Source organism: Semicossyphus pulcher, unplaced genomic scaffold, assembly GCF_022749685.1.
Source record: "Semicossyphus pulcher isolate SPU_LCO1_2020_fin unplaced genomic scaffold, fSemPul1.0.p SCAF_24, whole genome shotgun sequence".
NCBI lineage: Eukaryota > Metazoa > Chordata > Actinopteri > Labriformes > Labridae > Semicossyphus > Semicossyphus pulcher.
Window position 1 is genome coordinate 14832363 of NW_027211698.1, and position 25955 is coordinate 14858317.

At 44.5% G+C, this 25955-nt stretch overlaps 1 protein-coding gene across 1 annotated transcript in view; it reads left to right on the plus strand.

Annotated features, from left to right (window-relative positions):
• The window catches only part of LOC138603317 (aryl hydrocarbon receptor-like), a 58903-nt gene that overhangs the window by 26889 nt on the left and 6059 nt on the right, over nucleotides 1-25955 (plus strand). Inside the window, exons 3-9 of the mRNA XM_069675017.1 lie at nucleotides 20872-21050; nucleotides 21158-21247; nucleotides 24598-24724; nucleotides 24807-24946; nucleotides 25246-25448; nucleotides 25536-25645; nucleotides 25760-25901. Coding sequence (XP_069531118.1) covers nucleotides 20872-21050; nucleotides 21158-21247; nucleotides 24598-24724; nucleotides 24807-24946; nucleotides 25246-25448; nucleotides 25536-25645; nucleotides 25760-25901 — 991 coding nt within the window. The remainder of the gene's footprint in view (nucleotides 1-20871; nucleotides 21051-21157; nucleotides 21248-24597; nucleotides 24725-24806; nucleotides 24947-25245; nucleotides 25449-25535; nucleotides 25646-25759; nucleotides 25902-25955) is intronic.

Genomic DNA, 25955 nt, shown 5'->3' on the forward strand with positions numbered 1-25955 from the left:
TCTAGACTCTCAAACTGTGTGTGCATGAAAGGTTGTCTGTCTCTGTGTGTCAGCCCTGTGATTGACAGGCGATCAGTCCAGGTGTAACCCCGCCTCTCGCCCAGTGACAGCTGGGATAGGCCCTGAACAGGATAAGCGATATAGTGGACAAAACAAGACGTTTGAGGACGTCATGAAGGACATGTTTTACGACTTTCTAACAAACCAAACATCTTATCAATGAATCCAAACATAACCCACAGGTTAATCAGCCATCAAACATTTAAACATGAGCAATCTGAAGAAAGTGTGTGACCAAAAGTCTTTATCAGCGTGGTTCAGAATGAAAGTAAAAGTTTGCCTCTGTGCAGGAACGTTTGCGTCTGTCCTGCAGGTAGAAAGCTGCTCCACTGTGTGCTCATTGAGTCCATCTGGATCCTGCAGAGAAATGAGCTCATGTCTCGCGTCCTCCGAGTAAATCTCTCGGCCGTCGTCCCGGTTTTAAACGCCGCTCTCCTCCTGCAGCGCTGCTCCTCTTTGTTTACATACTGGAGCTCCTGCAGATGAAAGAGGAGCCGGCGCCTCCTTCCAGCTGGTTCAGACATGTCGGCAAACTGGCCTTCCTCGCCGCCGGGCCCAAACACCAAAACAATGGCAGCGGTTGTGTAATCGCTCTACGCGCTGCAGAGGGCTGCTTTAACCCTGTAAGGTCCTGCAGGAAGCAGAGCACATGTTGGGAATAAACAGTGACTCTGCAAAACACATGGCCTTCATTTAGGGACCGTGGGTTATTCTGAAGGGATGACGCTGCAGAAAAGTATCTGTGCTGCAATGGAAACATATCCCGCTGTGCTGGTGTTCTTCCAGCGTTGATTAACAGAAGATTTCTGAAGAGTTCAGATTAATAATTCACACGTACAGCTGCAGAAGAAAAACATTCCTACAAGTTAAAACCCCCAAAATCCTGGAGTGACTCTTTAAATCTGATTTTCTTTACCTCATATTAACACACATCCTCAGATTATCATCTGGGTAGATTATGGCCCCTGTAGGTGGTAGGTGGATTATAATCTCTGTGCATGGATTATAATTTATGTAGGCAAATTATTATCATTGTAGGTGGTTTATTATCTTTGTACGCAGATTAATATCTATGTGCACGGATAATTATGTCCATGCTTGGATTAATATTCCTGTTAATGGATTATAATCTCTGTCGGTGGATTATAATCTCTGTCGGTGGATTATAATCTCTGTAGGTGGATTATAATCTCTGTCGGTGGATTATAATCTCTGTAGGTGGATAAATATCTCTGTAGGTGGATTATAATCTCTGTAGGTGGATAAATATCTCTGTAGGTGGATTATAATCTCTGTAGGTGGATTATAATCTCTGTAGGTGGATTATAAACTCTGTAGGTGGATTTTAATCTCTGTAGTTGGATTATAATCTCTGTAGGTGGATTATTATCTCTGTAGGTGGATTATAAACTCTGTAGGTGGATAATTATCTCTGTAGGTGGATTACACTCTCTGTAGGTGGATTATAATCTCTTTATGTGGATTATAATCTCTGTAGGTGGATTATACTCTCTGTAGGTGGATTATTATCTCTGTAGGTGGATTGTACTCTCTGTAGGTGGATTGTACTCTCTGTAGGTGGATTATAATCTCTGTAGGTGGATTATTATCTCTGTAGGTGGATTGTACTCTCTGTCAGTGGATTATACTCTCTGTCGGTGGATTATACTCTCTGTCGGTGGATTATAATCTCTGTAGGTAGATTATTATCTCTGTAGGTGGATTGTACTCTCTGTAGGTGGATTATTATCTCTGTAGGTGGATTGTACTCTCTGTCGGTGGATTATTATCTCTGTAGGTGGATTGTACTCTCTGTAGGTGGATTATACTCTCTGTCGGTGGATTATACTCTCTGTAGGTGGATTATACTCTCTGTCGGTGGATTATAATCTCTGTCGGTGGATTATACTCTCTGTAGGTGGATTATACTCTCTGTCGGTGGATTATACTCTCTGTAGGTGGATTATACTCTCTGTCGGTGGATTATAATCTCTGTAGGTGGATTATACTCTCTGTCGGTGGATTATACTCTCTGTAGGTGGATTATTATCTCTGTAGGTGGATTATACTCTCTGTCGGTGGATTATACTCTCTGTAGGTGGATTATACTCTCTGTCGGTGGATTATAATCTCTCCTCGCTGCACTTTCTCTCTCTATTTCTGCCTGTAAACTTTTGCATCCTCTCTGAACGTCTAGCAAGTCCCTGCACAAACTACACCGCTCTTTAATTACATTTTGGTGCATTTTCATGCACAAAACAAAACATTTCCTTCTTGGTGCAAATCTTCTCGGCAACAAACCCAGATTAGGATTCTGAATCAGATTTTATCAGGAAATACAGCAGCCTGAGAAATCCTTCTGAAGCTGCACTTTGGTCACGAGTTGATCTCTGTGTGTTGCATGAGCATGTTCTTTTATATTTAACTTCCAGTTTCCTGCACACAAATATGTTTCACCTCCATGCATGAAACATGTTCGTTTTCACCCAGGATCCATCATTTAGCTCATGAACTAATTAAAGCTTAAAAAAGATGTTGAGATGTCTGAGAAAGTAAGTCCAGAGCAACAAATGCACATTTCCCCCTCTTTTACATGAAGGTCAGAGGTCACAGTCTTGCTCGAGGACACTTTCAAAGACTTAAATAAGAAGAAAAACGACATTTCTAGACTTAAACATCCTCCGAAGTCGATGTTTCCTGCAGCCGAGGAGGAAAGAAGCCTGAATTTATGAACAAATGAGACTTGATCTTCCCACAACGAGCGCCCCACTCCTCCGACTCGGCCTATCATGTGTTTCCTCTTCGGCTTCATGTCGCAGCAGCTGACGGAGCTCTCCAACGCTCAGCCTCCATGTGTGTAGCAGACGTATTATTAGCCGTGTGTGGTGTATATTTGGGGCCAAGTAAAACCTGTCGCCCTCCCCGTGACGCTGCAGGGAGAAGGTGAGAGATTCCCCGGAGCAGACAGACAGATCCAGTGTCGCACATTTACATTTTTGGCTCATGTGATCGGAGATAACGCCCAAAAAAGATCTCGATGGCGAGATACTTGCAGTGTCATGCATTTACTCAGGCAGTGTGATAATTATCCAAGAAAGATCATCCAGATTAATTCGTTATTATTCAGAATATCTCTTGTTTTTTTTAACAAATGAAATCCTGCAGGACGCCTGCAGTGGCCAAACGTTTGCAGTGAAATCTCGCTGAGGTCCAAAGCTCGTGACTGATGGAAAACAAGCTTTTCCTGCAGCGTTCCCAAGTCTTCCCGGGCCAGAATGTCCTCGTCTTTTCTCCTCCACCACGAGTGTTTACTGACAGCGCCGCAGAGAGTCACGCTCCGCTTCTGATTTCCTGACTCTCACTCCGTGTTGATGCCGTCCAGAGTCTCTGTCGCTGCGTCGGGGGACGAGCGGCTCCCTCCGGTCCCACTCTGGATGTTTAGGTTGGGGGGAGTTCTGTGGCGAGGCGGACTCAGAGTTTACATTGGAAGAGGCTCATTCCTAAACACCATAAATCTATTTAGGAAAAGAAAATGGATGCCTGATGTCTGTTTCGCAATAGTAATGAAAGAAAAGGTCTCATTCTGTCATGTGATCGATGCTGTGCGGAGCGAGGATGGCTCCGGGCTTTGATGTCATTGTGGAAGGAAAGGTGTCTTTGCTCTTCAGATAATTCCGCTCGAGGTTCAGCGAGTCCACGCTCCTGCACAGTTTCCACTTTGCAGTCACAGAGGTTTGATTTCGTGACACAAAGGGAATGTTTTGGTTGGTTTTCAGAGCCACAAACAAACGGAAAATGCCCCCTTTCTCTGAGCGGGCTTTGGCATTTCAAAAGGAAATACTAAAAAACACATGCAGAATATTTCTTTGCTTATTGTGATGTAAAACTCTCATTCACGGTCGAGTGCGAGCGCGGTGTGTCTTTCCCTACGTGCAGCCGTAGTGTCCGCCATGTTCAGTGATGCTCAGTGTCCTTTCAAATATACAATACATGAAAAACGTCTGTTTCTGGAGCTGTGGAGGATTCAGGTCTTGACCTTCAGTTTCTTTTTTACCTCGGGAGCTTTTGGGTTAAAAACAACCATCTTTTACTCGCCTGGCTGGCAGGAGCTCAGCTATACTGTCTCTAGAGAAACCTGGTGTCCAGTGAGACATGTGCGCAGGAAGACTTCTGACGGGGCTTTGATGGAAAGTAAAACACAAAGTCGCCTCTAGAAGTCTAAATAAGTTGGTGATGCCTCTAAATATTTGACTTTTATCTCTAAAACACTTAAAATAAGATAGAAAACATTGTCAGTGGCGCTTTAATTATGTGTGTCTGCATGTACGTTAACCATTTCACCTAATTAAGCCACATGAGAAAATGTCCTCTCGACATTAAAGTTGAAGCAACATCCAAGAGCCCCGTGTTCACATATGTATCTGCTATATTCCGGTGCATGTGTGACCTGCGAGTGGAGATCCTCAGGTCAGTGCGGTGCATGTAAACAGGTTATAAGATGACACGTTTAACCTCCCACGAACAAACGTGTGCATGTAAACGCACTGGATCTGAAAAATGCTGTTAATGAACTTTGCTCTAATGATTTCTGTTTTTCCTTCTCTTTCATGTGCGATGACCTCCTCCTCCTTCCTCTGCATCTTCCTGCCACAGGTAAGAGCAGTTTCACCTTAATCTTTACAGAGAAGCAAAAGCTGCCGTAGCATCAGCAGCGTCGCTAGCGTTAGCAGCAAAGTACTGTTACTTTGACGTTAGGTAACATTCCTCCTGCAGACGAGCCGCGACGAAGCCGCCCGTCCTGTTTGACTGCATTCAGCTCACACAGTGTCCTCACATGTGCTGCAGCTACAGCAACAACAAGCATGTTCAGAAACGCTCAGCTGAGAAAGGGAAGCTTTCCTACGGAGCACAAAGGCCTCTGAGACACTGCAACTTTTCTGTCTGTCTCTTGTGCAAACACGTAGACATGTAATCAGCAATACTAGAACAATGATCCCAGGCTGGAAGGGGAAACATTAAAGGCATTATAGTGACATTCAGTGCAACGTTTGATTGAAGTGATGCAGAAAGCAGCAGTTTGATAACCTAGCAACATCTTCAGTGTCATCAGCCAGGCTGACAACCAAACGTGGTGCAGAATTTAACCGACTTCTGCAAAAAGAAAACGTAAAAAAAGCCTGTTTCCATCGGACACTGAAGTTTAGCTGATGGTGAATGTTCGGCTTTTCTGTGCCCATGCATGGATTTGATCTGGGGTTTTATTTCTGACCTATTTCTGACTTTATTAGCAGCCCGAGAAGGCAGGCTGTAAACTTCACAGAGTCGCAAAATGACTATTTTATTGTTCATAAGGTTTTAATGTGAGCCGAATGAATCACAAAGGTCCCCTAATCTCTGAAATAAAACAACCCGGTGTGTAAAACTGAATTATGCAGTTTCTTTCAGCTGCTTTGGGCGCAGTGAGCTGAACTTAAGCTCACTTAAGATGCAGACATCCAAACACCAGGTTCTTCCTCTGGTTTGATGTTTGAAATGTTGTTAACAAGACTTGAAACACTCAGAAAGTGGAGGCTGGTGATAAGAAGTGAGACGAGTCTGATGCTGCATCCCAAACGAGAGAAAACATCCTGTTTGTGAACGCAGCTCAAAGGTTCGACCGAAGCAGATTTGTTGAACGCTGCTGCAGCTGTAATCTGCGTTAGATAAAGGCAGCGTCCGTATGAATGGTGCCTTCATATTTGTTTGCCGTGGCAAACTAACTTGTTTGCTTAGAAAGGAAATGATGATGCTGCAAATCGCAGCGTGCATGTTGCAGACTTCCTCAGCTCTTCAAATTAAAAGGCGCAGAACGAACAGCAACATGTCGGTGGTTTACTTCAGATGTGCTGATACTCTGATATCCATAATCTGATCTGTTTGACTCTAAAAACAAAGTACTCAGTGTTCCTCTTAAAGTGGAGGCTGCAGCTGTTAAAGTCCAAGTGACTCACTTTGGTCCGTACTGAGATTTAATTTATGAGATTTGCTTGTTTCATGTTTTCCAGACTGTTTTTCTCCCTCCGTGATAGAAGGATGACATCTAATATTTAATAAAAGGCAAATATTGGCTTTGTGTCTCAGATTTCTGTGTAATTCGCAGGTGTGCAGTCTGGATGTGATTGTGTGGGAGGCTGCAGGGAGCGAACAGGGTCTGATAAATCCTCTGCTAAAACGTCCAGCTGAAGTCTGCTGCCTGTTTGCTTTACATGTAAAATAACCTCCCTGCCTTCGTTTACGCAATCACACTGACTCAGAATTCAAGTTAAAACTGATGTTAATCAAGTTTACAGATATTTATCGAGACTTTTGTCTTTCCAGTTGCAAAATGTCTCCAGAAAACTAAACAAGACCTTTAAAATGTTGGTTTCATCAGGTCCGGTCCTGTGTTTCTGACGTGATTCATGGTGTACATTCCCTCTCTGAACAATCCTTATAAGACTCTGTTAAAGTTTTGCATATTTTCTAGACAGTAACACTTTCCTGCTCTGGAGGCCGCATTTCCTTCGGTTCAGCATCTTTACCGCCTGTATGTAACCCACATCTCTAATTCAAACCGCCCAGTAGCGATGGAAATAACGAACCGTTTTTTGCTGAGTGTGTGTGTGTGTGTGTGTGTTTTACACCACAGTGGCAGCATGGTGCTACCACTTCCACCTCGTGGCACCCGCAGCACGTGGCATCGTCTATGAAAAGAAAACGGCTCGTTTGAGGGTTTTAAAGGCGCAGGCTGCAGCCTCAACCAAAACCTGTTCACATAAATCACGATTTATTTTGATTTTATGTCACTCTGAAATCTCGACCCAGGCACTCAGATGCATCTGCGAAAAAATAAGTGTGAGGTTTGCTCGTGAATGTTAAAGAAAACAGCTTCTTCTCCCGACCACTGATCAGTTTTAATATTACATTTCAGTCGTTTAACCGTTTAAAACCACTCTGTTAAAATTGGGCGTTTTCGCAATGAGGTCTGGTGAAGAACGGGGAAGATGCGTTTTATAGATCGGATGTCAGAATCGGTTATTCAGGGTTGATTTTATCAGGATATCGAGGCTGTCTGGGTTTCACCGCCCGCCGCCGCCGAGCGAGTGGCAGGAAGCTGCTGAGGTCGGACGGGTTTTCCTCTGAATCACTTTTTTTTAAATGACGCAACCGATCAGAAAGTTTGTCACACACACACACACACCTGGAAAACCTGAAACGAGAGGCTTCTGGTGATGCTGAGTTGTACTTTAGAATGTGTTCATCACACAATGTACTGAATGTTTAATAAGTAGTTTAATGATTGTGTCGGCAATTTACTGACTAATTTAGGGAACAATTACTGGTTTACAGACTTATTGACTGGCTGGATCCCCGACTAAGTTACTGACTGGGTAACTGGTTAACTCACTGGGGTTTTTTCTGCCTAATTTACAGCCTGCTTTGCTTTCCGATTGTCTGACTGTTTCTCTGCTCGAGTGTTTTATCTCTGCGTGTTCTGTGTTTAAAGCGAAGGTTCACAATCTGCATGTTTGTATTTATTTTGGAGCCGAAATGATCCCAACATTTATTTAAAAGGGTTGTAAAGGGCGAGCGTCATAGAGAGAGAGAGAGGGAGGGAGAGAGAATCTTTGGCAGAGGTAACTTATCACTCAGACATGATCAGACACACACACACACACACACACACACACACACTTACGCGCTGCAGAAAGCACATTAGATCGAGCCAACTCCTCAGATCAAACTGATATTGTTTCCATGTAAACTACACACACACACACACACACACACACACACACCTCTGGCAGGCACACAGCGGATCACTCATGTTTTCTGGGTGTGTTCTGTTCACATGTGTGTGTTTCTGCGCTTTATATACGTGTGCACAGATGCATGTGTGCATATGTTTAAACACACACACACGTGTCTGTGTTATGTGTGTGTGTTCACGTCTGCATGCATGATGTGTTATATTTGTGTGCTTATGCATGTGAGTGTGCAGCTGCGTGCATGTGTGCATTTGTGTGTGCATACTGTATATTTTTAAGTGTGTGTGCGCGTTATGTAAACTGTGCACACACACTCACAGTTTATAAAAGATCACATCTGGTCAGCTCGACCGGTTCTGTTCCGTTCTAACCCTTCATTGGGTTCTTGAGTTCTTGACAGGAGTGAGACCTCTCCCGTCTCTGCAGCAGGAGTGATCCCTCATGCCTGAACAAAACATCTTTGAACAGCAGACCCCCCCCCCCCCTCCGCTCCCCTCACTCCCCCCCCCCCCCTCGCTCTCTTGTCTAAATAAACTCTTTACACGCAACTCCACTGGCTGCCTGCCCAGCCTGTCTGCTGCTGAGAGCGCCTGTCAGTCAGTGCTCAGGGTTACAACCAGACCGCCAGGCAGAGCCCAGGGCATGCCAGGAAGTGACAGACTGGGTCACTGACTGACTGGTTTTCTGAATTACTTACTGGTTTACTGGCTGACAGGTTTACTAGTTGACGTGCAGCTGGTTGACTGACTGGTTAACTGCTTGATTTTTTGACTGGTAAGAAAAACATAAACAAAATGAAATCTGACGTCTAATATTTCCTGAATGACGCTCATTTTGGAGCGAGCAGCAGGCGAGCGGTTGAATTTGAACTATTAACAAAACCTGCTCTGGATTTTTATCGTTTTAACAGTGACGGTTAGATAATCATCTCCCTCGGCAACCGACGCATTAAACCTACATTTACAACCGGAGCTCAAACTGCTTTAAACTCTCCCTACTTTCACACCAAACCAAATTACATTTAAAATTTGTTTGATTAAGAAAAAAAATTCACACAAGATCAAAGAGTAACTGCTAATCTTTAAGTCCTGCTCATAAGGCTTTACTGGATTAAAATTACAGCTGCCACTGGCAATAATAACAAATGCTGAACCTCCTCCAGCAACACTTGAAGTTGTCACCATGTTTTTGCATCAAGACAAATTGCTGTAGTGAGAAACACATGAACGAGAGTAAGTTTATTATTTCTGGCAAATTCTTGGCAGTTTCTGGAAGTTTTGGGTGGGGGTTTGGTGTGAAGGGGAAAATTCGGTTACCAGAGGGAAGCAGAAATAACATGCAGATCCCCTGTTATTCTATAGGTTTTCATGTGTTTAAAATCGATGATTTTTTCAATGAGGTTTGGCGCAGACGGACAGCGGACACAAAAATCACCTTTGCTCCTTCATCCTGCTTGATTACTCAGAAGTTGAAAAGACGTGAGTGAGTGTGTGTGTGTATATGTCTGTGAGTGTGTGTGTGTGTGTGTGTGTGTGTGTGTGTGTGTGTACTTATGTGTGTGTGTGTGTGTGTGTGTGTGTGTACTTGTGTGTGTGTGTGGTGTTTCCTGTTCTCAATGGGTTCGCGGCACGAAACTGATAAGAGCTCCGGAGCTACATTATTTTTCAAACTCCATTACAGATTACTGGATGTTGTTCTATTGCTCCCCCTCCCCGCCTCCTCTTTCTCCCCCTCTTCCTCCCTCCTCCTTTTGTCTCTCCTCACCCCCTCCACCTCCTCGTCCTTCTTCTTCCATCCCTTTTCATTCCATCTCCTCCTCTTCCTCCCCCACCTGCTTCTTCTCCCTTTTCCTTCCTCCCCCTATCTCCTTGGCCTTTATCTTCACCTCTGTTTACTTCTCTCTCCTCTTAACCTTCCTCTCCTTTTCTTCCTCTTGTCACTCTTCCTCCCACCTCCTCTTCCTCTCCTCCACTCTACGCCTCCTCCCTCACCCAACTTTCCTCCACCTCCTCACCCCCCCGTTTCCTTCCTCTCCCGTTTGCAAAATCTCCTTTACCTCCTTCTTTCACCTCCCTTGAGTTTCCTCTCCTGTCTCCTTTGTCTCTTATCTCCTCTCGTTACCCTCCACCCTACGCCTCCTGTCTTACATCTCTCCTCATCTGCTCTACTTGGTCCTCTTTCCGTCTCACTTCCTTCCTCCACCTGTTTCTCTTTCCACATCCCTTTACCTCTCCTTTACTTCCATCTGTCCTCCTCTCCTCTCCCCACGTTCCCTTTCTCCTCATACTCTCCTTTTTTACTTTCCTTTGACCATCTCTGTCCTCTCTCTCTCACCCCTTTTCTCCGCCCTCCTCCGCCTGTCCCCTCTTCACCTCCTCCCCCATCCTTGTCCTCCCATTTCTTTCCTCCCCCTTATTAAAATCTCTTTGCCTTTTATCTGTCTGTATTTCCTCCTGCCTCCGCTCTTTTCCCCTCCTTGCACCTCTCTTTCCACTCCTCCTCCCCCCTTCCTCCCCCCTCATCAGTATCTACTGTATAATAACATTGAGCAGTTCCAAATTAGAGAACATGTAATCATGCAAACCGTTCAGATGCCAGTAAAGGCCTATCAGACGCTTTGGCAGCCGTCGACATTGTGTGTGTGTGCGCGCTCAAACACACACACACACAACAATCACACTAAATGTTTTCCCTCTCTCTCTCCTCGTCTTTTCCTCCGACGGCCTCCTTCCTCTCCTTTCTCGGCTCAGGATGTCGGGGATTGAAAGTTCGCACGCGAGGCTAAGTGTGTGTGTGTGTGTGTGTTTATAGATATATGTGTGTGTTAGTCGGCAGCACTACAGCAAATTAGCCGTATTTCCCTGAGTTGTGTTTCAGCGAACATCAGATGTTTTTCTTTCTCTCTCTCTCTCTCTTTCCTTCCTGTGTTCGTTTACCTCTCTGGGTGTGGATCGACTTTGTGACCTTCTGCTTTTTCGGGGTTTCGGAGTGAAAACACTTCCTCCAAACGTGTTGCCAAACTCCAGTGAACTCCTGTGAACCCGGCGTTTTTAAATCGACCTCTTTATTTGTCCTCATTTAAACTTTTCTGTCCGTCCTTTGCAGATGGAACTAAAGTCTTAGATGCATCGTCCTGCAAAGTTTTTGTGCTTAAATTCTCTGCAAGTGCATAAAAAATGTGGCCACTGTCGTTGAGTAGATTTAAAGGCTTAAAAAGATTCAATGGACCTTAAGTATGATCAGAAAAGCAGCAGTTTGTCTCACACAAACAGTTAAAACATTTTCTGCTTTATAAGTCGTTTTTATTTGGCCTTTTTGAGCACAAAAGTTGCTGCTTATAAACAAAGAAAGCTGCTGCTTTGTGTCCGTGTTTGTTTTGGTGCAAAAGCACATGATAGCCGGCGTTCTTGCAGGATTTGCAGGATTGTCCGGAGCTTCAGAGGTCACCGAGCAGAGGTGGGTCGTCAGGCTTATGCTCCTTCCTTTTGTGCGACTGGAACAGATTGCGTAAGACTCGAGTTTTCAGGGACGGTGAGTGATACAGTTCTCCTCCGAATGAACCTGAGTTTGTCGGAGATTAACTTCTGAATTTGCCCTTCATCGAATGAGTGATCGGTATGATCTCAGCGTGTGTGTGTGTGTGTGTGTGTGTGAGGGTGTGGTGGGTCGTGTGCAGTATCAGCGGAGGCACCCGAGGGTGACCTGCCGTTCAGACGGAGGAATGTAAACGTTGAGACGTCTCCGACAGACTCGGCCTTATCGTAGCATGCAGGAGGTCAGAGGTCGGCGCTGTGGTAGGACGAGCAGGTTCAGGGCTGGAGCAGTGTGTGTGTGTGTGTGTTTAGTGGCTGCCTGTGTGTGAGCCTGTTTGCAGAACGTTTGCACATTTTGACAGATTTTCCAGGAAACGACCGACAGCGGGAACGATCGTTCAGCGCAGCCTGCAGCAAACCCGATGTTACTCTTTAGATATGTTGCAGCGTGTCTTCATCATTTAATAATAAAGCAGCTCATATTTAAAACTAACAATGTATAATTATCCTTCAAGTCATTGTTAGGACGCTGGGCTGTTTACAGATTGCTCTGTGTTGCCATTTGGGCGCGGCCATCAGTGAAATAGTTGTGGTTATCAAAGTGAGACTTCTAACCGCAGAGCAGGAAGTCGCAGCAATGACGACCGCTGGAGAAGAGAGCGGGAACATTAGTGTCACATCTTCCAACAGGGCTTTATAGATAGATGGCAACTTGTCAAGATGAGTGACAGCTGTCAGAGGAGTGAAGGGTGAAAGAAAAGCTGCAAAAATTACTTATTTATTACCTGTTTTCTAACTGTGTTTTAATATTCACTAGCTGCTTATTAGCGAGATATTGCCTCTTTATAAGCCATAATAAAGCACTTAAAGATGCCTCATCCTGCATGACTTTATTCTACAAATACTGGGCCTTTAAATGAGAGTTTACCCTCCATAACCTCTTTATACTTCTTATTTATATAACGTAAGGAAGATGTTGCACATGATGGACGAGCTGTAGATGCTTTGGGCCGTATAATGTTGAGTAACCATGCAGGACAAGGCTTTAATAAGTACTTTTTAATGACGTATATGCTGCTAATATTCATGCTAATAAGAAAGTAGTTAAAACAGAGAAAAAAATAATTATAAGCAACAACCAGCCTTCACTAAAAGTTACTTTTCATCAGGTTTTACTCGAGTCAAACCACCTTTCACTCTACATGAGGAATAAAGGTAAAAACCTAGAATACGCTGCTTGTTATTACTTTTATTTCGTTCATTAGAAAAGCCTCATAAAGCCTAAACTCCACACGATCCGTCTCCGGTGCGTTCCGTGTGCGCTGCGACGTCCGGAGTCGATCGCGCCCACTCAAGTCAATGCTAGTGCTTCCACAGCATGTGCCATGGCGCGTCTCCGGCGTGTCCCAGAAGCGTCTCTCCATTCTGCTCCGCTAAAGATACGCGCTGGGTCTATTTCTGATGGAGGCCGCTTCAAGCACGCGTCAAGCTGAACAGAGCAGATCGTTCCAAAGAGGAAGTCGGACACAAAAACAGCATACAGCATCCAGTCATTTCAAAATAAAACACCATGTACAGACTCACGTTTTTATAACATCAACACACGCTTCCTGTGGGCTAGGGCGCGCACCGTCTGATGGAGCAGACCGGACACGGATCCTGTGGGATCCAGCTGAAACCGATAAATAACGCACTTTTATTTCGGCACAGGATGGACAGTTTAGGAAACCTTGCGTCTTTTGCAAACGGCAATAAAGGTTTCATTTCAAGCCGAGAGAGATGCATCGGCAGTTTGTTGTGTAGATTACTCCACATGTGGTCCATGCTCTGCGTGTGCCACAAAATGTCCCCGATCAAAGGGGCAGTACCATAACAGGAAACTACACACATTAGACGACAGATGATACAAGTTAGAAACACACAGAGGATTTAAAGCCAGAGAACAAACGGAGGAGAGCTCAGAGGGAAACTCAGCTCCGTTTCCAAACCAGACGAGGCCTCTCTGCGCTTTTTCCTCGCTGCTCGTGTCCAAACCTGCAGCGAGAGGATCAGAGAGAGAGAGAGAGAGCTAAACTGAGAGTAAGAGAGAGAGAGTGTGTCGGTGATGCTGATCACCCGTCACCCCTCCTCCCCCCGCCCGCCCTCCCTCCCTCCCTCCCTCCCTCCCTCCCTCCCTCCCTCCATCCTGCAGTCCAAAGGGATGAAGAACAATGACTCCATTCAGCTCTTGGGTTTCAAAGTCGACACAAACCGCAAAGTGCTTCAGAGCGGGTGTTTGGAGATGGAGGGATAGTGAGGGAGGGAGGGAGGGAAGGGGGAGGCGTGTTCGCAAATATGATAGAAGAGAGAAATGGGGAGTTGGTGCGGCTGAAATGATTTCATGTTCTGTGGTGGGTTTGATGACGGGGTCAACAAGTGCAAAGGGTGCACTGCGGTCCGGGAAAAAGAGGCGTCCTTTTACATCCTTTTGTCAACTTAAAAGATCTGAAGGAAGATTTTTAGGGCTGGAACCAACAATTATTCTCCTTATTGAATAATCTGCAGACTATTTTCTTTAGCATTTGAATAATTCTGAGTCGTTTGGTCCGTGAAATGTGAGGAAATCATGGAAATTGGTTTGGAATTACACGTTGCCCCAAAACTTTTGCTTACAGAAAGACAAAGAAAGCAGCAAATATCACATTTAAAGTGGGATTTTCAAGCCTTTTACCTCATACAGTAATATATTTAATGTGTTAAGTTTTGACCTTGGCATCTACAAGAGCTCTGTTAGGAATTGCATTGTTCCTAAAACTTGGATTAAGATGTTTTAGTCAATTAATTGGCAGATATTTGATTTGCAACTATTTGGATGATTTATTGCTTGACAAATGAGCAAATATAACCTGTTTTTTGGAGCTTAACTTCATTATATCTGATATAAAATGTAAAATCTGCTGCTGCGATGTTCCAGCAACTGACTGAATGAGAGGATTTTCTTTCTAAAACCTCTCTAAACCAGTGTTAATGAAGCTGTAGTGCTGTAGACCAACTTTAACCTTTTATAGCCCCGTAAAGTTACTGAGCAACATACATGTTCGACATACGAACAAACCATACCACCAGCTTTATTGGACCCTGTTTTAATCATTGCACCGTACCTAATAGAAGCCGGTGAGGGGTCATGATGAGTCACCCCAGAGGAGGTGGAGGGGTTGCTGGTGGTTTCTCCTGTTTTATGAGGGTTGTGGCAGTTTGGTAGGAGTCAGCTGTTACTTGTTAAAACCGGGGTAGAGGGGCGAATGAAGTGGGTTTTTAACCACGTCAGAAACAGAGGTTGGAGTTCCCCAGGGCACCTACGTCGGTCCTCTCAGGTTTTAATTTCTTCTTTTTTCTTTTGGTACCTTTTTTAAAATCTTGTTTTGACTTTGATCTTCTCCCTCACTGCGTTATTTCAGAACTATTTTTACCCCACATGCTTCTTTCGTTTCTTCCTCTACTTCTTAACCTATCTCCCGTCTCACCCAGTTCTTCTTGGTACTAAAATAGCTCATTGTTGCTGCAGTGAGACGCTGAACCACTAAACCAGATTGCCTCAAGCTATGAGTGTGTTAGAGGCCCGAGCATGCCTGGACAGACCTCCCCTCCACTCTCACACTCACACACACACACACACACACACACACACTAACACCAAAACCATACTGAGCCAACAGTGAAACCCAAGACAAAGACGTGCACTCTTAAAAAATTCTTGTGTCTAGTTTTGAGTAACTTCTACATCTTTTCTTAATATTTGTTAACGACCCACACACACCACATGTTGTTTGTGTTATCTTTATGAACAGCTGTTCCACATTTGCACTTTTAATCGTTTTTCAGCCTTTTTAAAATGTGTAAAAGTTTCTCATTTAGACAACAAAGAACACAAGCTCCATCCTGTCCAGTTTCTGTTTGGACTGCAGAGCATTTTTTGGCCGTAAAGGTGATGGAAAATCCAAATCTAAAGCCTCCATGTGCAAGATGAGCCTTCGTAAGCGTCGCCTATCATTCCGAAATTAGGAGGGAATGTTTGTGTGAATGTTTGTGTGAGGTCAGGTTACAGAAATGATGTCAGACCAGGTGACATGAGACTTACAATGCACCGCTACACCAGGTGATTTCAGTGGCTTCATATGAGACGAGGAACTAATGGGTGAAATTCCCAGGTGGCGTTTTGCTAAAGGAAACCTTGTTGAAAAAATCCTTATATCCACTCTGTGTGCCGGAATATAAGACGACCTTAATTATAAGACACCTCTGACAGCTTTTCACTGTGCATGATTTTTTTAAGCAGTAAAAATGCACAACAAATCCTCATAGAGTCACACACATTAAGGGCCCTATTTAGACGGCAGAAGGCGCACAGTCTAAAGCGCATGGCGCAAAGTGATTTAAGGCGTGTCCGACCGACTTTCGCTAGTTAGACGGCGCACAATCTGAGTGCAAACCGAGGCACAAGGCGCAAAGAGGTTGGCTTAAGTCCCCGGATTATTCAACGGCGTGTTTTCGGCATAACATGAATCAAACCAATCAGAGTGTCAGCTCTCATTCCCTTTAACGCCCTCTAAATAGTAAACAGATTGCGCCACAGACTTTATACCAGGTTTTTGTCGGTCTAAGGCGCAGTCACTTTCTGTGCCCACTAGATAGCAACGCGCCACCCGTGTGCCTGACCACATCTCATATCAAAACCAACACGCCCACGGGCCCTAATAGTGGTGCAAGATTACTTGCTTTTTCGATTTCTTAAACATCTTTAGCTATTCAATTGAGTTGAAACCAAAAACGTCTCGGGTTACGCTGGGCTGCAAAGGACGCACCTTATGGATCCTTTGTGGCCCAGGAAAAGGAGGATGCATTTGTCAGCCACATCTGAAGGATCCTTCTAAATGAGACAGCCTCCGACGCGCCGCTGTGACGCAATCGGCCTTCAAATACGTCCTTCGAAGGATGCAGCCCTTGGATTGGGACCCAGATTCTGTACTCTCTCCTTTTTGACTACTTTAGGACAATTTTTAGACCAATCGATTAATCTGTTTATCAAGAAAATTATCTGTAGATGCACAGATAATGAAACAAATCTTTAGCTGCTCATTTTTGGAGATATAACTTGGGATGTCTCGGGTTGTTTTAGATTCATTTTCGAGGTTGATACGCCCCCTTCTAAATCTCCTCTTACAGCACATTTTCTTTTGTCCAATTGGGCTGCAAAGTCCTGCAAACTGGTGCAGTCTGGTCTTCTGTGTCGGTTATTACTTTTTTTTTTTTGCAGATGTGACATATCATGTCAACATTATTTAATCATGCTGTTACAATCTTTTATATATCTGATAATATTTATCAGCTTGTAATTATGGCACCACACTAATTATATTTAGCAAAGTAATAATGACATCTCAGTGTTGCAGTGTTTGCTTTCCCACGCGTGTCTGAAAGCGTCTTTGCCCACACTGGCAACGCACTTCCTTTAAACTGAGCCGTTAACTAAAAATGACTCCGGTTAAACTGTGTTAAAAAGTGAACGTCTGTGGTTATACTGGGGAGCTCCCAGTGGGCTAAAGGGAGAGATGGCGGAGCTGGAACTTAATGGTATCGATGTGGAGAAGGGCGTCGCTGGGAACGAGTGCATTTGCTCATCTAATCCTTCCTTAATATGTAAACACATAACGATGCAGACGGTCTGCAAACAGAAGACGATTCAGTATTTTAGTTCAGCAAACGTGGGAGTGCAGGAAATCAGTCGCCACTGTTGTTCAAAGCCATAAATCATGATTAGAACTGTGTGCAGAGCGTTAAGTGGAGTAATTAAACGTTTGACTAAGTACAGGTAGAAACAAGAGGGAGGACAGGTAACCAGGTGTTAATTGCAGCCAAGTTTTGCACCTTTTTTTTTGCATGAAAACACGTCGAAATGTTCAAACAGAAGTGCATTGTCTCTTTTCGTTATCCTCCCATATAAGAGTCTGCAACCGTTGTTTCCTCCAACGTTGCACCAATAACGGATTTGGGTCTGCAGCATTATTCAAAGTGAATAAAAAAGGCAGCGCTGGTGGATTAAATCAGCACAAGAGGGCATCTCAAATGTAAAAAATAAAACAGATTAATGGCTCCCACTAAACAAACTCTCTCCAGTCCGTGTCCGAACTCTCTGCGTGGCTCCGTGGTGTATTTCAGTATTTGTTCCAGCTGTTCTTTAACCCAAATTATGTGTCCTCCTCATATTTTTACGGCTCTGAATCCAGCCGCCCGTGCTGTGCTGCGTCTGTTGTTAATGTCGGACAGTGTTTGAATTTCCTGCCACAGATCAAGAATGCGTTCTTGGATATAAAACTCGTAGCTTCTGAAACGTAACGCCCCCCTCGGGAAACGCTCGCTGATACACTTGGAGGAGGATTAAAGAGTGCATTTGTGCCCGGCTTTAGCCTCTGGTACTTTTCCTTCCTTTGTGCTTCGGGGTTTTTAACCGAGCCTTCTGGTTTGGTTGTTTCCTGGCATGTCTTTGTACCAGCCTGGCTTAAATCTTCAATTATCTTTACTTTTAAACTCTGACCAAGCTGTAATCTTTCCTTTGGCTGCGTGTTGTTTTCACTGGAATCACGGGATAGCAGTACTTTGATATTTTGTGGAACATTATTCTCTGTCTTTCTGGGAGAAGACCACTTTCATGTCTGTACAGTCAATATGAAGCTAGGTTAGCTTAGCTTAAAATACAGTCTGTAAATATAGGTTCACAGCTAGCCTAGCTTTAACATATATCTTCCCAGAGCCAGGCTAGCTGTTTCCCTCTGTTTTCAGTCTTTATGCTAAGCTAAGACTAGCCGCTAATAAACTGAATTAGCGCATTCCCAAAAGGTCAAACTGTTCCTTTACTTGGAGCCTCTGTAGTTGATATATTTGTTTGGTTTTAACGAGGGATTGCACCGATAACGATAGCAGTATCGGGCGGTATCAGAGCTTAAGTACTCGTACCCGTAAACTACGCCGATACAACCGCACCCGATACCACCATACAGCTCGGCGTTAGTTAAGCAGGTAGGCGGAGAAGGAGCGATGTCACTTTTCAGAGAAAGGCGTAGTCCTGGGAGTGCTCAGCACGACCTCCGAGGTCACGTCAGGTTGAGAGTTACGCTCAGTTTGTGTGGATGATGGTGTTAATGCGCTCATAAAGACGGGGTTTGTTTGGTTTGAATAAGATCAACGTATGAAGCGCGTCTTCTAACCCGTGCAGACTTTAAATGCTTGCAAAGTGAACTTGTGTTTCACTGCTTTTATTTAGCAGGAAAAGTTAAAACCAGGGACGCCACAGATGCCTGATCTCGAAAGAGGAAAGATGACGGCCTCTGTGAGGCTTTGGGGTCACTGTGGTTTTAAAATGACGGGTTACACTATCAAACATCACGCTGTCCACAAGTCTTACCTCTGCTCGCTCAGTGGATGGAGAGCAGACGTAAGAGACGCTTCTCCACGTTTTCCACTTTTTCATGTCAGAAGTCATTTTGTCAGAGAGGTGGAGGATTATAGATTTTAGAAACCTCAGTAAAGACCACGTTCACTGTAATAAATGTCTTTATCGGCCAACAGGAAACCCTTAATGTTCTGTTTCTTACATCAAACCAGCGACCGTCCTTCTGCCAAGTTTAGAGTCACTTTTTGCCGACTGTGTCGCCTCTTTCTATCTTTGTTTAGCCACTTAAAAACATCGTTTTACCACATATGCATGCTATTTATCTTATCACTATCTTAGCTATAAGTCTGCCGTATGATTGTGGATATATAAAGCCGCTATAAACCTCGAACAGAAGTAAGAAGATGCAGATCTTAATTCCTCAAAATACTGTAAAAGATCAGCTCAAGGTTGTGAAAAACGGTTTCATTATTTATCCTCTAAAAAACAGCAAAAATATGTAGAAATCAAACTAAATTATTCTCTCTTTCTTTTGAAGTCTAACCAAATATATTCTTAATTAATTTCTCATTTTAAAAGCAAAGTTTTCTGTCCACAGACGTAAACGAGAAAGAGCAGAACTCGACCGTGTCACGTTTGATCTCTGTCAGGAAATTGGCTCAGTTTTAACTTCTGATCATCCAGAATCTCAAAATCAAACATCAAAAGTTCAATCAATCGTTTCCGTTGGACGAGACGCTGCGTGTTTGTTTGTTAGACAAACCAGCTCGATCCGGATCGATCCGAGTCTCCTCCGCCCGCGTCTGAGGCGCCGTCGAACCACTTCACATGGGCCTCTTCTTCCAAAATGGCCGCCTCCCCTGCTGTGCGCTCGGTCCGCGGGGGGAACACGTCGAGGCCAACGGGTAATTTTGTGGCTCGGCCTGTTATCCTCGTTTGGCCCGGAGGTTTTTTTAACTAGGACTGGGCTGAGCCAGCCTCCGTGTGTGTGTGTGTGTGTGTATGTGTGTGTGTGTGTGTGTGTGTGTGTGTGTGTACTGGGTCAGACTGCAGTTTGAAGCATCGATTTTCAAACCAGAAATGATGCCAGAGCTCCAAACCAGCAGCCTGCACAGCTTTTAGGCTGCAGCTGCTTATATTTTTAAACGCCTGATTATTTTCTTAATTCAGTGGTGAATTTTTTTATCAGAAAACTATAAAAAATATCCTTAAGAAGTTTTTCAAGCTCCATATTTCCAGTTTTAGGAGCAAAGAAAAGCAGGAAAACGGGAAGCTGGAGGCATTTTGCAGGTTTTTTGACAGTTATCTTTACGCAGCCATTAGATAAATATCTGAAGGGTATAAAGATGACTGTAATTTGGTCTGTGCACGCTCTTTATTGATTCTAAGTTAATATATAAATGGAGGCTTTAATTTAAAGCTCTTTTTCGGTTATTTTTGCATCAGAAATTTGCTAAAAAGTTGCAGATAATTGTTCTAATAATCGTGGCCCTTCTGTCCCTCCTCCCTCAGCCCATCCATCATCATCTCTGTACTGGTTTCCTGCTTCTAAAATCCACCTGCTTCCTGCCTGAGAGGATATTTCAAGTTATTTTTCTCGTGTTGTTCTCGCGTCGATAAGAAGCTGCCCTGATAAGTGCCAGGAGAGGGAGAGGAGTCAGAGTTATCAGATGAAGTGTAAGACGACAGGAAGCGTCAGGCAGCTCCACCCTGATAAAAACAACAGACGTGTGGTGTTCCTCTTTCTGGGTTTCTCTCTTCACGTCCTTTTTTTTAAAGACAAACTTTTGTAAACACGATCAGCTGTTCGAACGGGCCGAGGCGTCACCTCCAAGAGACATGTTGTAAACTCTGTACAGACATTTGAACACTGGGGGAAAAGTAAAAGTTGTTTCTTAAGTCGGTTTCACTTCCTGTCCTGCGGTTTTTCTTCTTCTGCTATTCTCAGAAATGTTTGTTTTTCCTGAACGAAGGTCAAACAAGGACAGTAAACAGAAAAACAGCAAACAAACAAAACATGTGACCCCGATGTAATTTCTTCTGTCTCTTTCTTCTTCTCCTCCAGCCACCATGAAGAAAGGCCAGAACGGCTCCAGCTGGTCCAGCGAGCGGAGCTTCATGTTTGGGGGAAACGTCCAAAATACTCTGCCTCCATCCTCCAGCACCACCACCACCGTCTCCCCCTCCACCGACGTGACCTCCCTCGACGGGGTTAGCTTCTCTGAGGGAGACCTGCTGCTTCAGGTAACACCTCGGACATGCTCGGTGTGCTTCGGAGTCCTAAAATAATGAGCCAGAAGGGGTTAAAGATAAACTTGAAGCTATAAATAGAGTTTTTCTTTGTTTTTTAGGCGCTGAACGGCTTCGTGTTGGTGGTGACAGCTGAAGGCTACGTCTTCTACACGTCCCCCACCATCCAGGACTTCCTCGGCTTCCACCAGGTAAATCAACTACAGGGGGAAAATAGATGATGATCAAGAGGAGAGGAAATCGTATATTTCACAGAAAGGACTTAAACAAAAACAAAAGAAGCATCCATCCATTTTCCTCCTCTTATCCGGCTGCTGGGTTGCCACGGCAGCAGACTAAGCCACTTCACCCAGACATCCCTCTCCATAGCAACGTCCTCCAGCTCCTCCTGGGGCATCCCGAGGCGTTCCCAGGCCATACAGGATATATAATCCCTCCTGCGAGCTCTGGGTCTTCCCCGGGGTCTCCTCCCAGTTAGATGTGCCCAGAAGACCTCCACAGGGAGGCACCAAGGAGGCATCCTAACCAGATGCTTGAAGCACTTCGACGCGAAGGAGTAGCGGCTCTACTCCGACCCAGACACCCTGCCGAGGAAACTCATTTCAACTTCCTTTCAGTCACTACTCAAAGCTCGTGAGCACAGGTGAGGGCTGGAAGCTTAGCTTTCAGGCTCAGCTCCCTCGTCACCACCACTGTCCAGTACAACGCCCGCATCACTGACAGATTTCTACTTTATATACTTAAACACTTAAATACTTCTCCTTTCTACTTAATGATCTGAATGTTCGACCACTGCTGAGCTTTTAAACAGGAAGTCTCCCGAGTGTTTGCTTTAATCCGACAGAAGACAAATGGATCTAAAGCTTTGTGTTTCTTTCTGATAAAAGTGCTAAAAACCTGCCGCTACAAAAGGAGAACTTACTCCAGTTCACCTCTGAGGAAAACATCCTTCAAAGGAGCATTTTCTGATCCCTTCCACCAAGTTGTCAGTTTCAGTTCATGGTCAATTACAGTCAGCTTTCAGAGATGTTCCTCTCGAGTCAAATGCACTTACACGCCGACATTTAAGACTCAAATACCCGCAAAGCAACACAACTTGGGCCTTGTTATTTAAAGTGTGTAAATCAGTGTACTCACAAAGTAACCGCTCTGATCTGTTGCTTAAAAAGAAGCAAACAAACCAACAGGTAACATATATAAACTGCCTTAACCACGCGCACACACAGGTCAGAGGGTGAACCACATGTGAATCATGTGACTCGTGTGTGTGTTTGTGTGCATGAGAACTGAACTTCTTTGTTGTCTGTGAACTCTTGACTTGAAAACACATCCGTTTGAACCGAGGTCAAAGATGTCTGCAGCAGTCGGGGAGGAGGGGGGATTAAAAAAAAAAAAAGTAGCCTCAGGATAGTGCACGTGGTAGAAACACACGCACACACATTTATACACACACCACAGCTTTTCCACGACACAGTCTGCAGTCAGGATGCTAATCAGGGCAGGAAGCGTTTTGTTCTGGAGGCTGCCGAAGCTGAAATCCACCAGCTGCTTTCACTATTAATCACCACCTTAAACTTTATTTAGAACTGTTTACAGTAACAGAGCAGATAAAAGAAGAAAACATACAAGAACAACATTTAGGTGGTTTGACGACATCAAAACGCTTCATTTCCCAACCTGTGGCGCTCTTAAATCCTGACTTCAGGGTGTCTTTGAACTCCACAGAGCCCGGTGAGCGGTGTGAGGCCGTTTTTCAGCACCGTTGACAAAGGAGGGTTTTGTGTCGGGTTTGTTTGCCGACGGTTGAGTAACAGAAAGAGGCCGAGAGGTGTGGCTCACTCAGCACCTCGCTCCCTCAGCACAACGGCGTCTCTGTGTTTCCAGCACCAAGTCGGTGGCATTCATCCACCCGAGAGAGCATTGTTCACCACCTGTGTGTGTGTGTGTGTGTGCGTAAAAGGTGTGCGTGTGTGTTTACACTTGCATCATCGCTCTTGAACGTAGCTCGCCAGAACAAACAGTGGAGGAGCCGCAGCTCGCCAGCAAAAAGACGACCGAGGGCTTCGACTTCTTCTTCTCTGATTTCAATGTTTGTGCCAACACGTCAGAGCTTTAGACCCAGGATCTCATACTGCATGCACACACACAGCACCTACTCTGTGTACTGCTGCTGCTACAACCCTTATAACTAATACTGGTGCTTTGAATACTTGCTGAGTGCTTTCACCAAACTGCAGCCACTTCAAGGATGTCCTAAACTTTAAATACTAGTACTACTCCTCCTACAAACGCACCTCTTTCTACTGTAGCTAGTACTATTCATGCTTCTAGTGCTACTCCTACAACTCCAGTACTACAACTCAAAAATGATCATACTTCCGTTTAAAAATAGTCCACTCACAGTGAGAGCTGCGTCCATAGCAACGGTTAACTAACCCTAACCCTTATGGCCTCTCTTTTCTTTTTCCCTCTGTAAACACACCGACGTCAAAATGTACCGAATTCTTTCAGCGGATTGATATGATCACAGTTAGTCCTCTGGATAGTGTTATTAGAGCTGAATCTCTAGCAACGGTCTGCTCCCCATAGCAACAGTCTGTTATCGAGAAATAGCAAACCTCCGAATGTTCAGATTAACCAATCAGAATCAAGTATTAAACTATAGTACTATATCTTGTACTATAAATACTTTTACTCATACAACTACAACTCCTTTTAGTTTCACTTTTAATACTTGTTCTACCAGTCGACCGCAACCTTGAACATATAAGATAAGCAGTATAGATCATGGATGGATGGATAGTGCTATTGGAACTTGTACTTACACATGTCATTCGTTCTGTTAATCCTCGTACCACTGCTCCTAAAGCTGCAGCTCTTTTGGCTCTCTCCTGTACTATTAATCCCTGTACTTTTGCTGCTAAAACTACAGCTTGTTTACTATCATAAGTACTGTTTATTTGTCCTGCTAAGTCTGAATTCTCCCAGTGAGAAAAGACAGTAAATATTGTGCAGTTTTCATAAAGTAAAACATGTATCTTCTTCAAAATACCACCTTAAATTACATTAAAGCTCTGACGGCCTTCTGAAACTCGTGTTGGACGTTCTGCTTCTGCAGCACACGAACTTGAAACGGCTCAGATCTATATTGGAGTTTATGAGTTCTGCTCCGAGACGTCCTACATGACTCCGAGCGTCAACATTTACGAATCTGCTGCCAACTCGACGCTGCAGCCAAGACTTCCAGGCTGAAATACCCCGCGCTGGCTGGAGGCCAGCCAGAACCGCTTACGGGACACAATGAGTCAATGGTCTGGAAAGATGCTTCGACAATGTGTCAATAAATATTAATAAAGTGTTAAAGGCAGATTTATAACGTGCTGTGTTTGTTGTTGTATCACGAAGCAGCTTAGAAAAACATGAGGTCGTTACGATCATCCTGCTGAGTGTTTTTATGTACATTTTATGACCGTATTTAACATATTACATACATCTTATTTCATGCACTGTTGATGAATTAGGATTGTTTGTGTGCTTTCAGTCTGACGTCGTGCATCAGAGCGTGTTTGAGTTGATCCACACAGACGACCGCGCTCTCTTCAGACGGCAGCTTCACTTCGCTCTGAAGCCAAACACCAGCCAGAGAAACGGAGACGCCGACAGTCCCAGTACGTCAAAGAAATCATTCAGTTAAACTGAAATGGTAAAGACTTCTTTGTGCTTATGAATGTTACTTATTTTCTCCTGCAGGTGATCAGAGCTCTGCAGAGGTCACCAGCAACGTGACGGCCTACGACCCCCAGGCCATCCCGCCTGAGAACTCGTCCTTCCTGGAGAGAAACTTCAGCTGTCGTTTCCGCTGCCTGCTCGACAACTCGTCCGGCTTCCTGGTAAAACTCACACCAGCAAAGATTGTCTCCGTTTGAGAGGATGATGGACTCGGTGGTCAAAAAAAAAGACCAATTTTTTTGACTGCAGAAGAGAGCTTTAGAATATAGTGGCTCCTTTTGCACAACTTTGATCCACTTATTTCCAGAGTCAGCTCCCTTTCACAAGATTTCCGACCAGAACTAAAGAGCAGATTCTCATCTTTTTATGCGTCTTAAATAAAGTGTAGAGAAAGAAAGAAAACCAACCGTTTAAGGCCTTTAATGCAGTAACAGTGTCCATACATCCTGTTTCTCTCCAGGCCCTGAACTTCCGCGGGCGCCTGAAGTTCGTCCATGGTCAGAACCGCGTGTCCGAAGACGGGACGTTGATCCCTCCGCAGCTCGCTCTGTTCTCCATCGCTACGCCGATGCAGCCGCCGTCCATCCTGGAGATCCGCACCAAGACGCTCATCTTCCAGTCAAAACACAAGCTGGACTTCACACCCATGGGCATCGACACCAGGTACACACACACACAAAGATTTAATTCCTTAATTCAGACATATAATGTGTTTATTTTCGTTATAATTCCTCTTTTTATGGTCCACAGAGGGAGGGTGGTTCTGGGTTACACTGAAGTGGAGCTCTGTATGAAAGGTTCAGGATACAACTTCATCCACGCCGCAGACATGATGTACTGCGCCGACAACCACCTCAGAAGTACGTCTGAATCCTGTTCTTCTTGGAGTGTTTTCAGGACGAATTGTTGATGGATGATAAAATGTTTTTAGTGTTATCTCTACTGATATATGCAACTCTTTCTGTCGTTTCCAGTGATAAAAACAGGAGAAAGCGGCTTCACTGTCTTCAGACTTCTGTCCAAAAGCAGGACGTGGGTCTGGGTCCAGGCCAACGCCCGGCTGGTCTTCAAAGGAGGGAAACCAGACTTCATCGTGGCCCGGCAAAGAGCTCTGACGTGCGTTTTTAATGCTTCGTTTTTGGGCAACTGCACCATCCTTGGTAGTTTGAT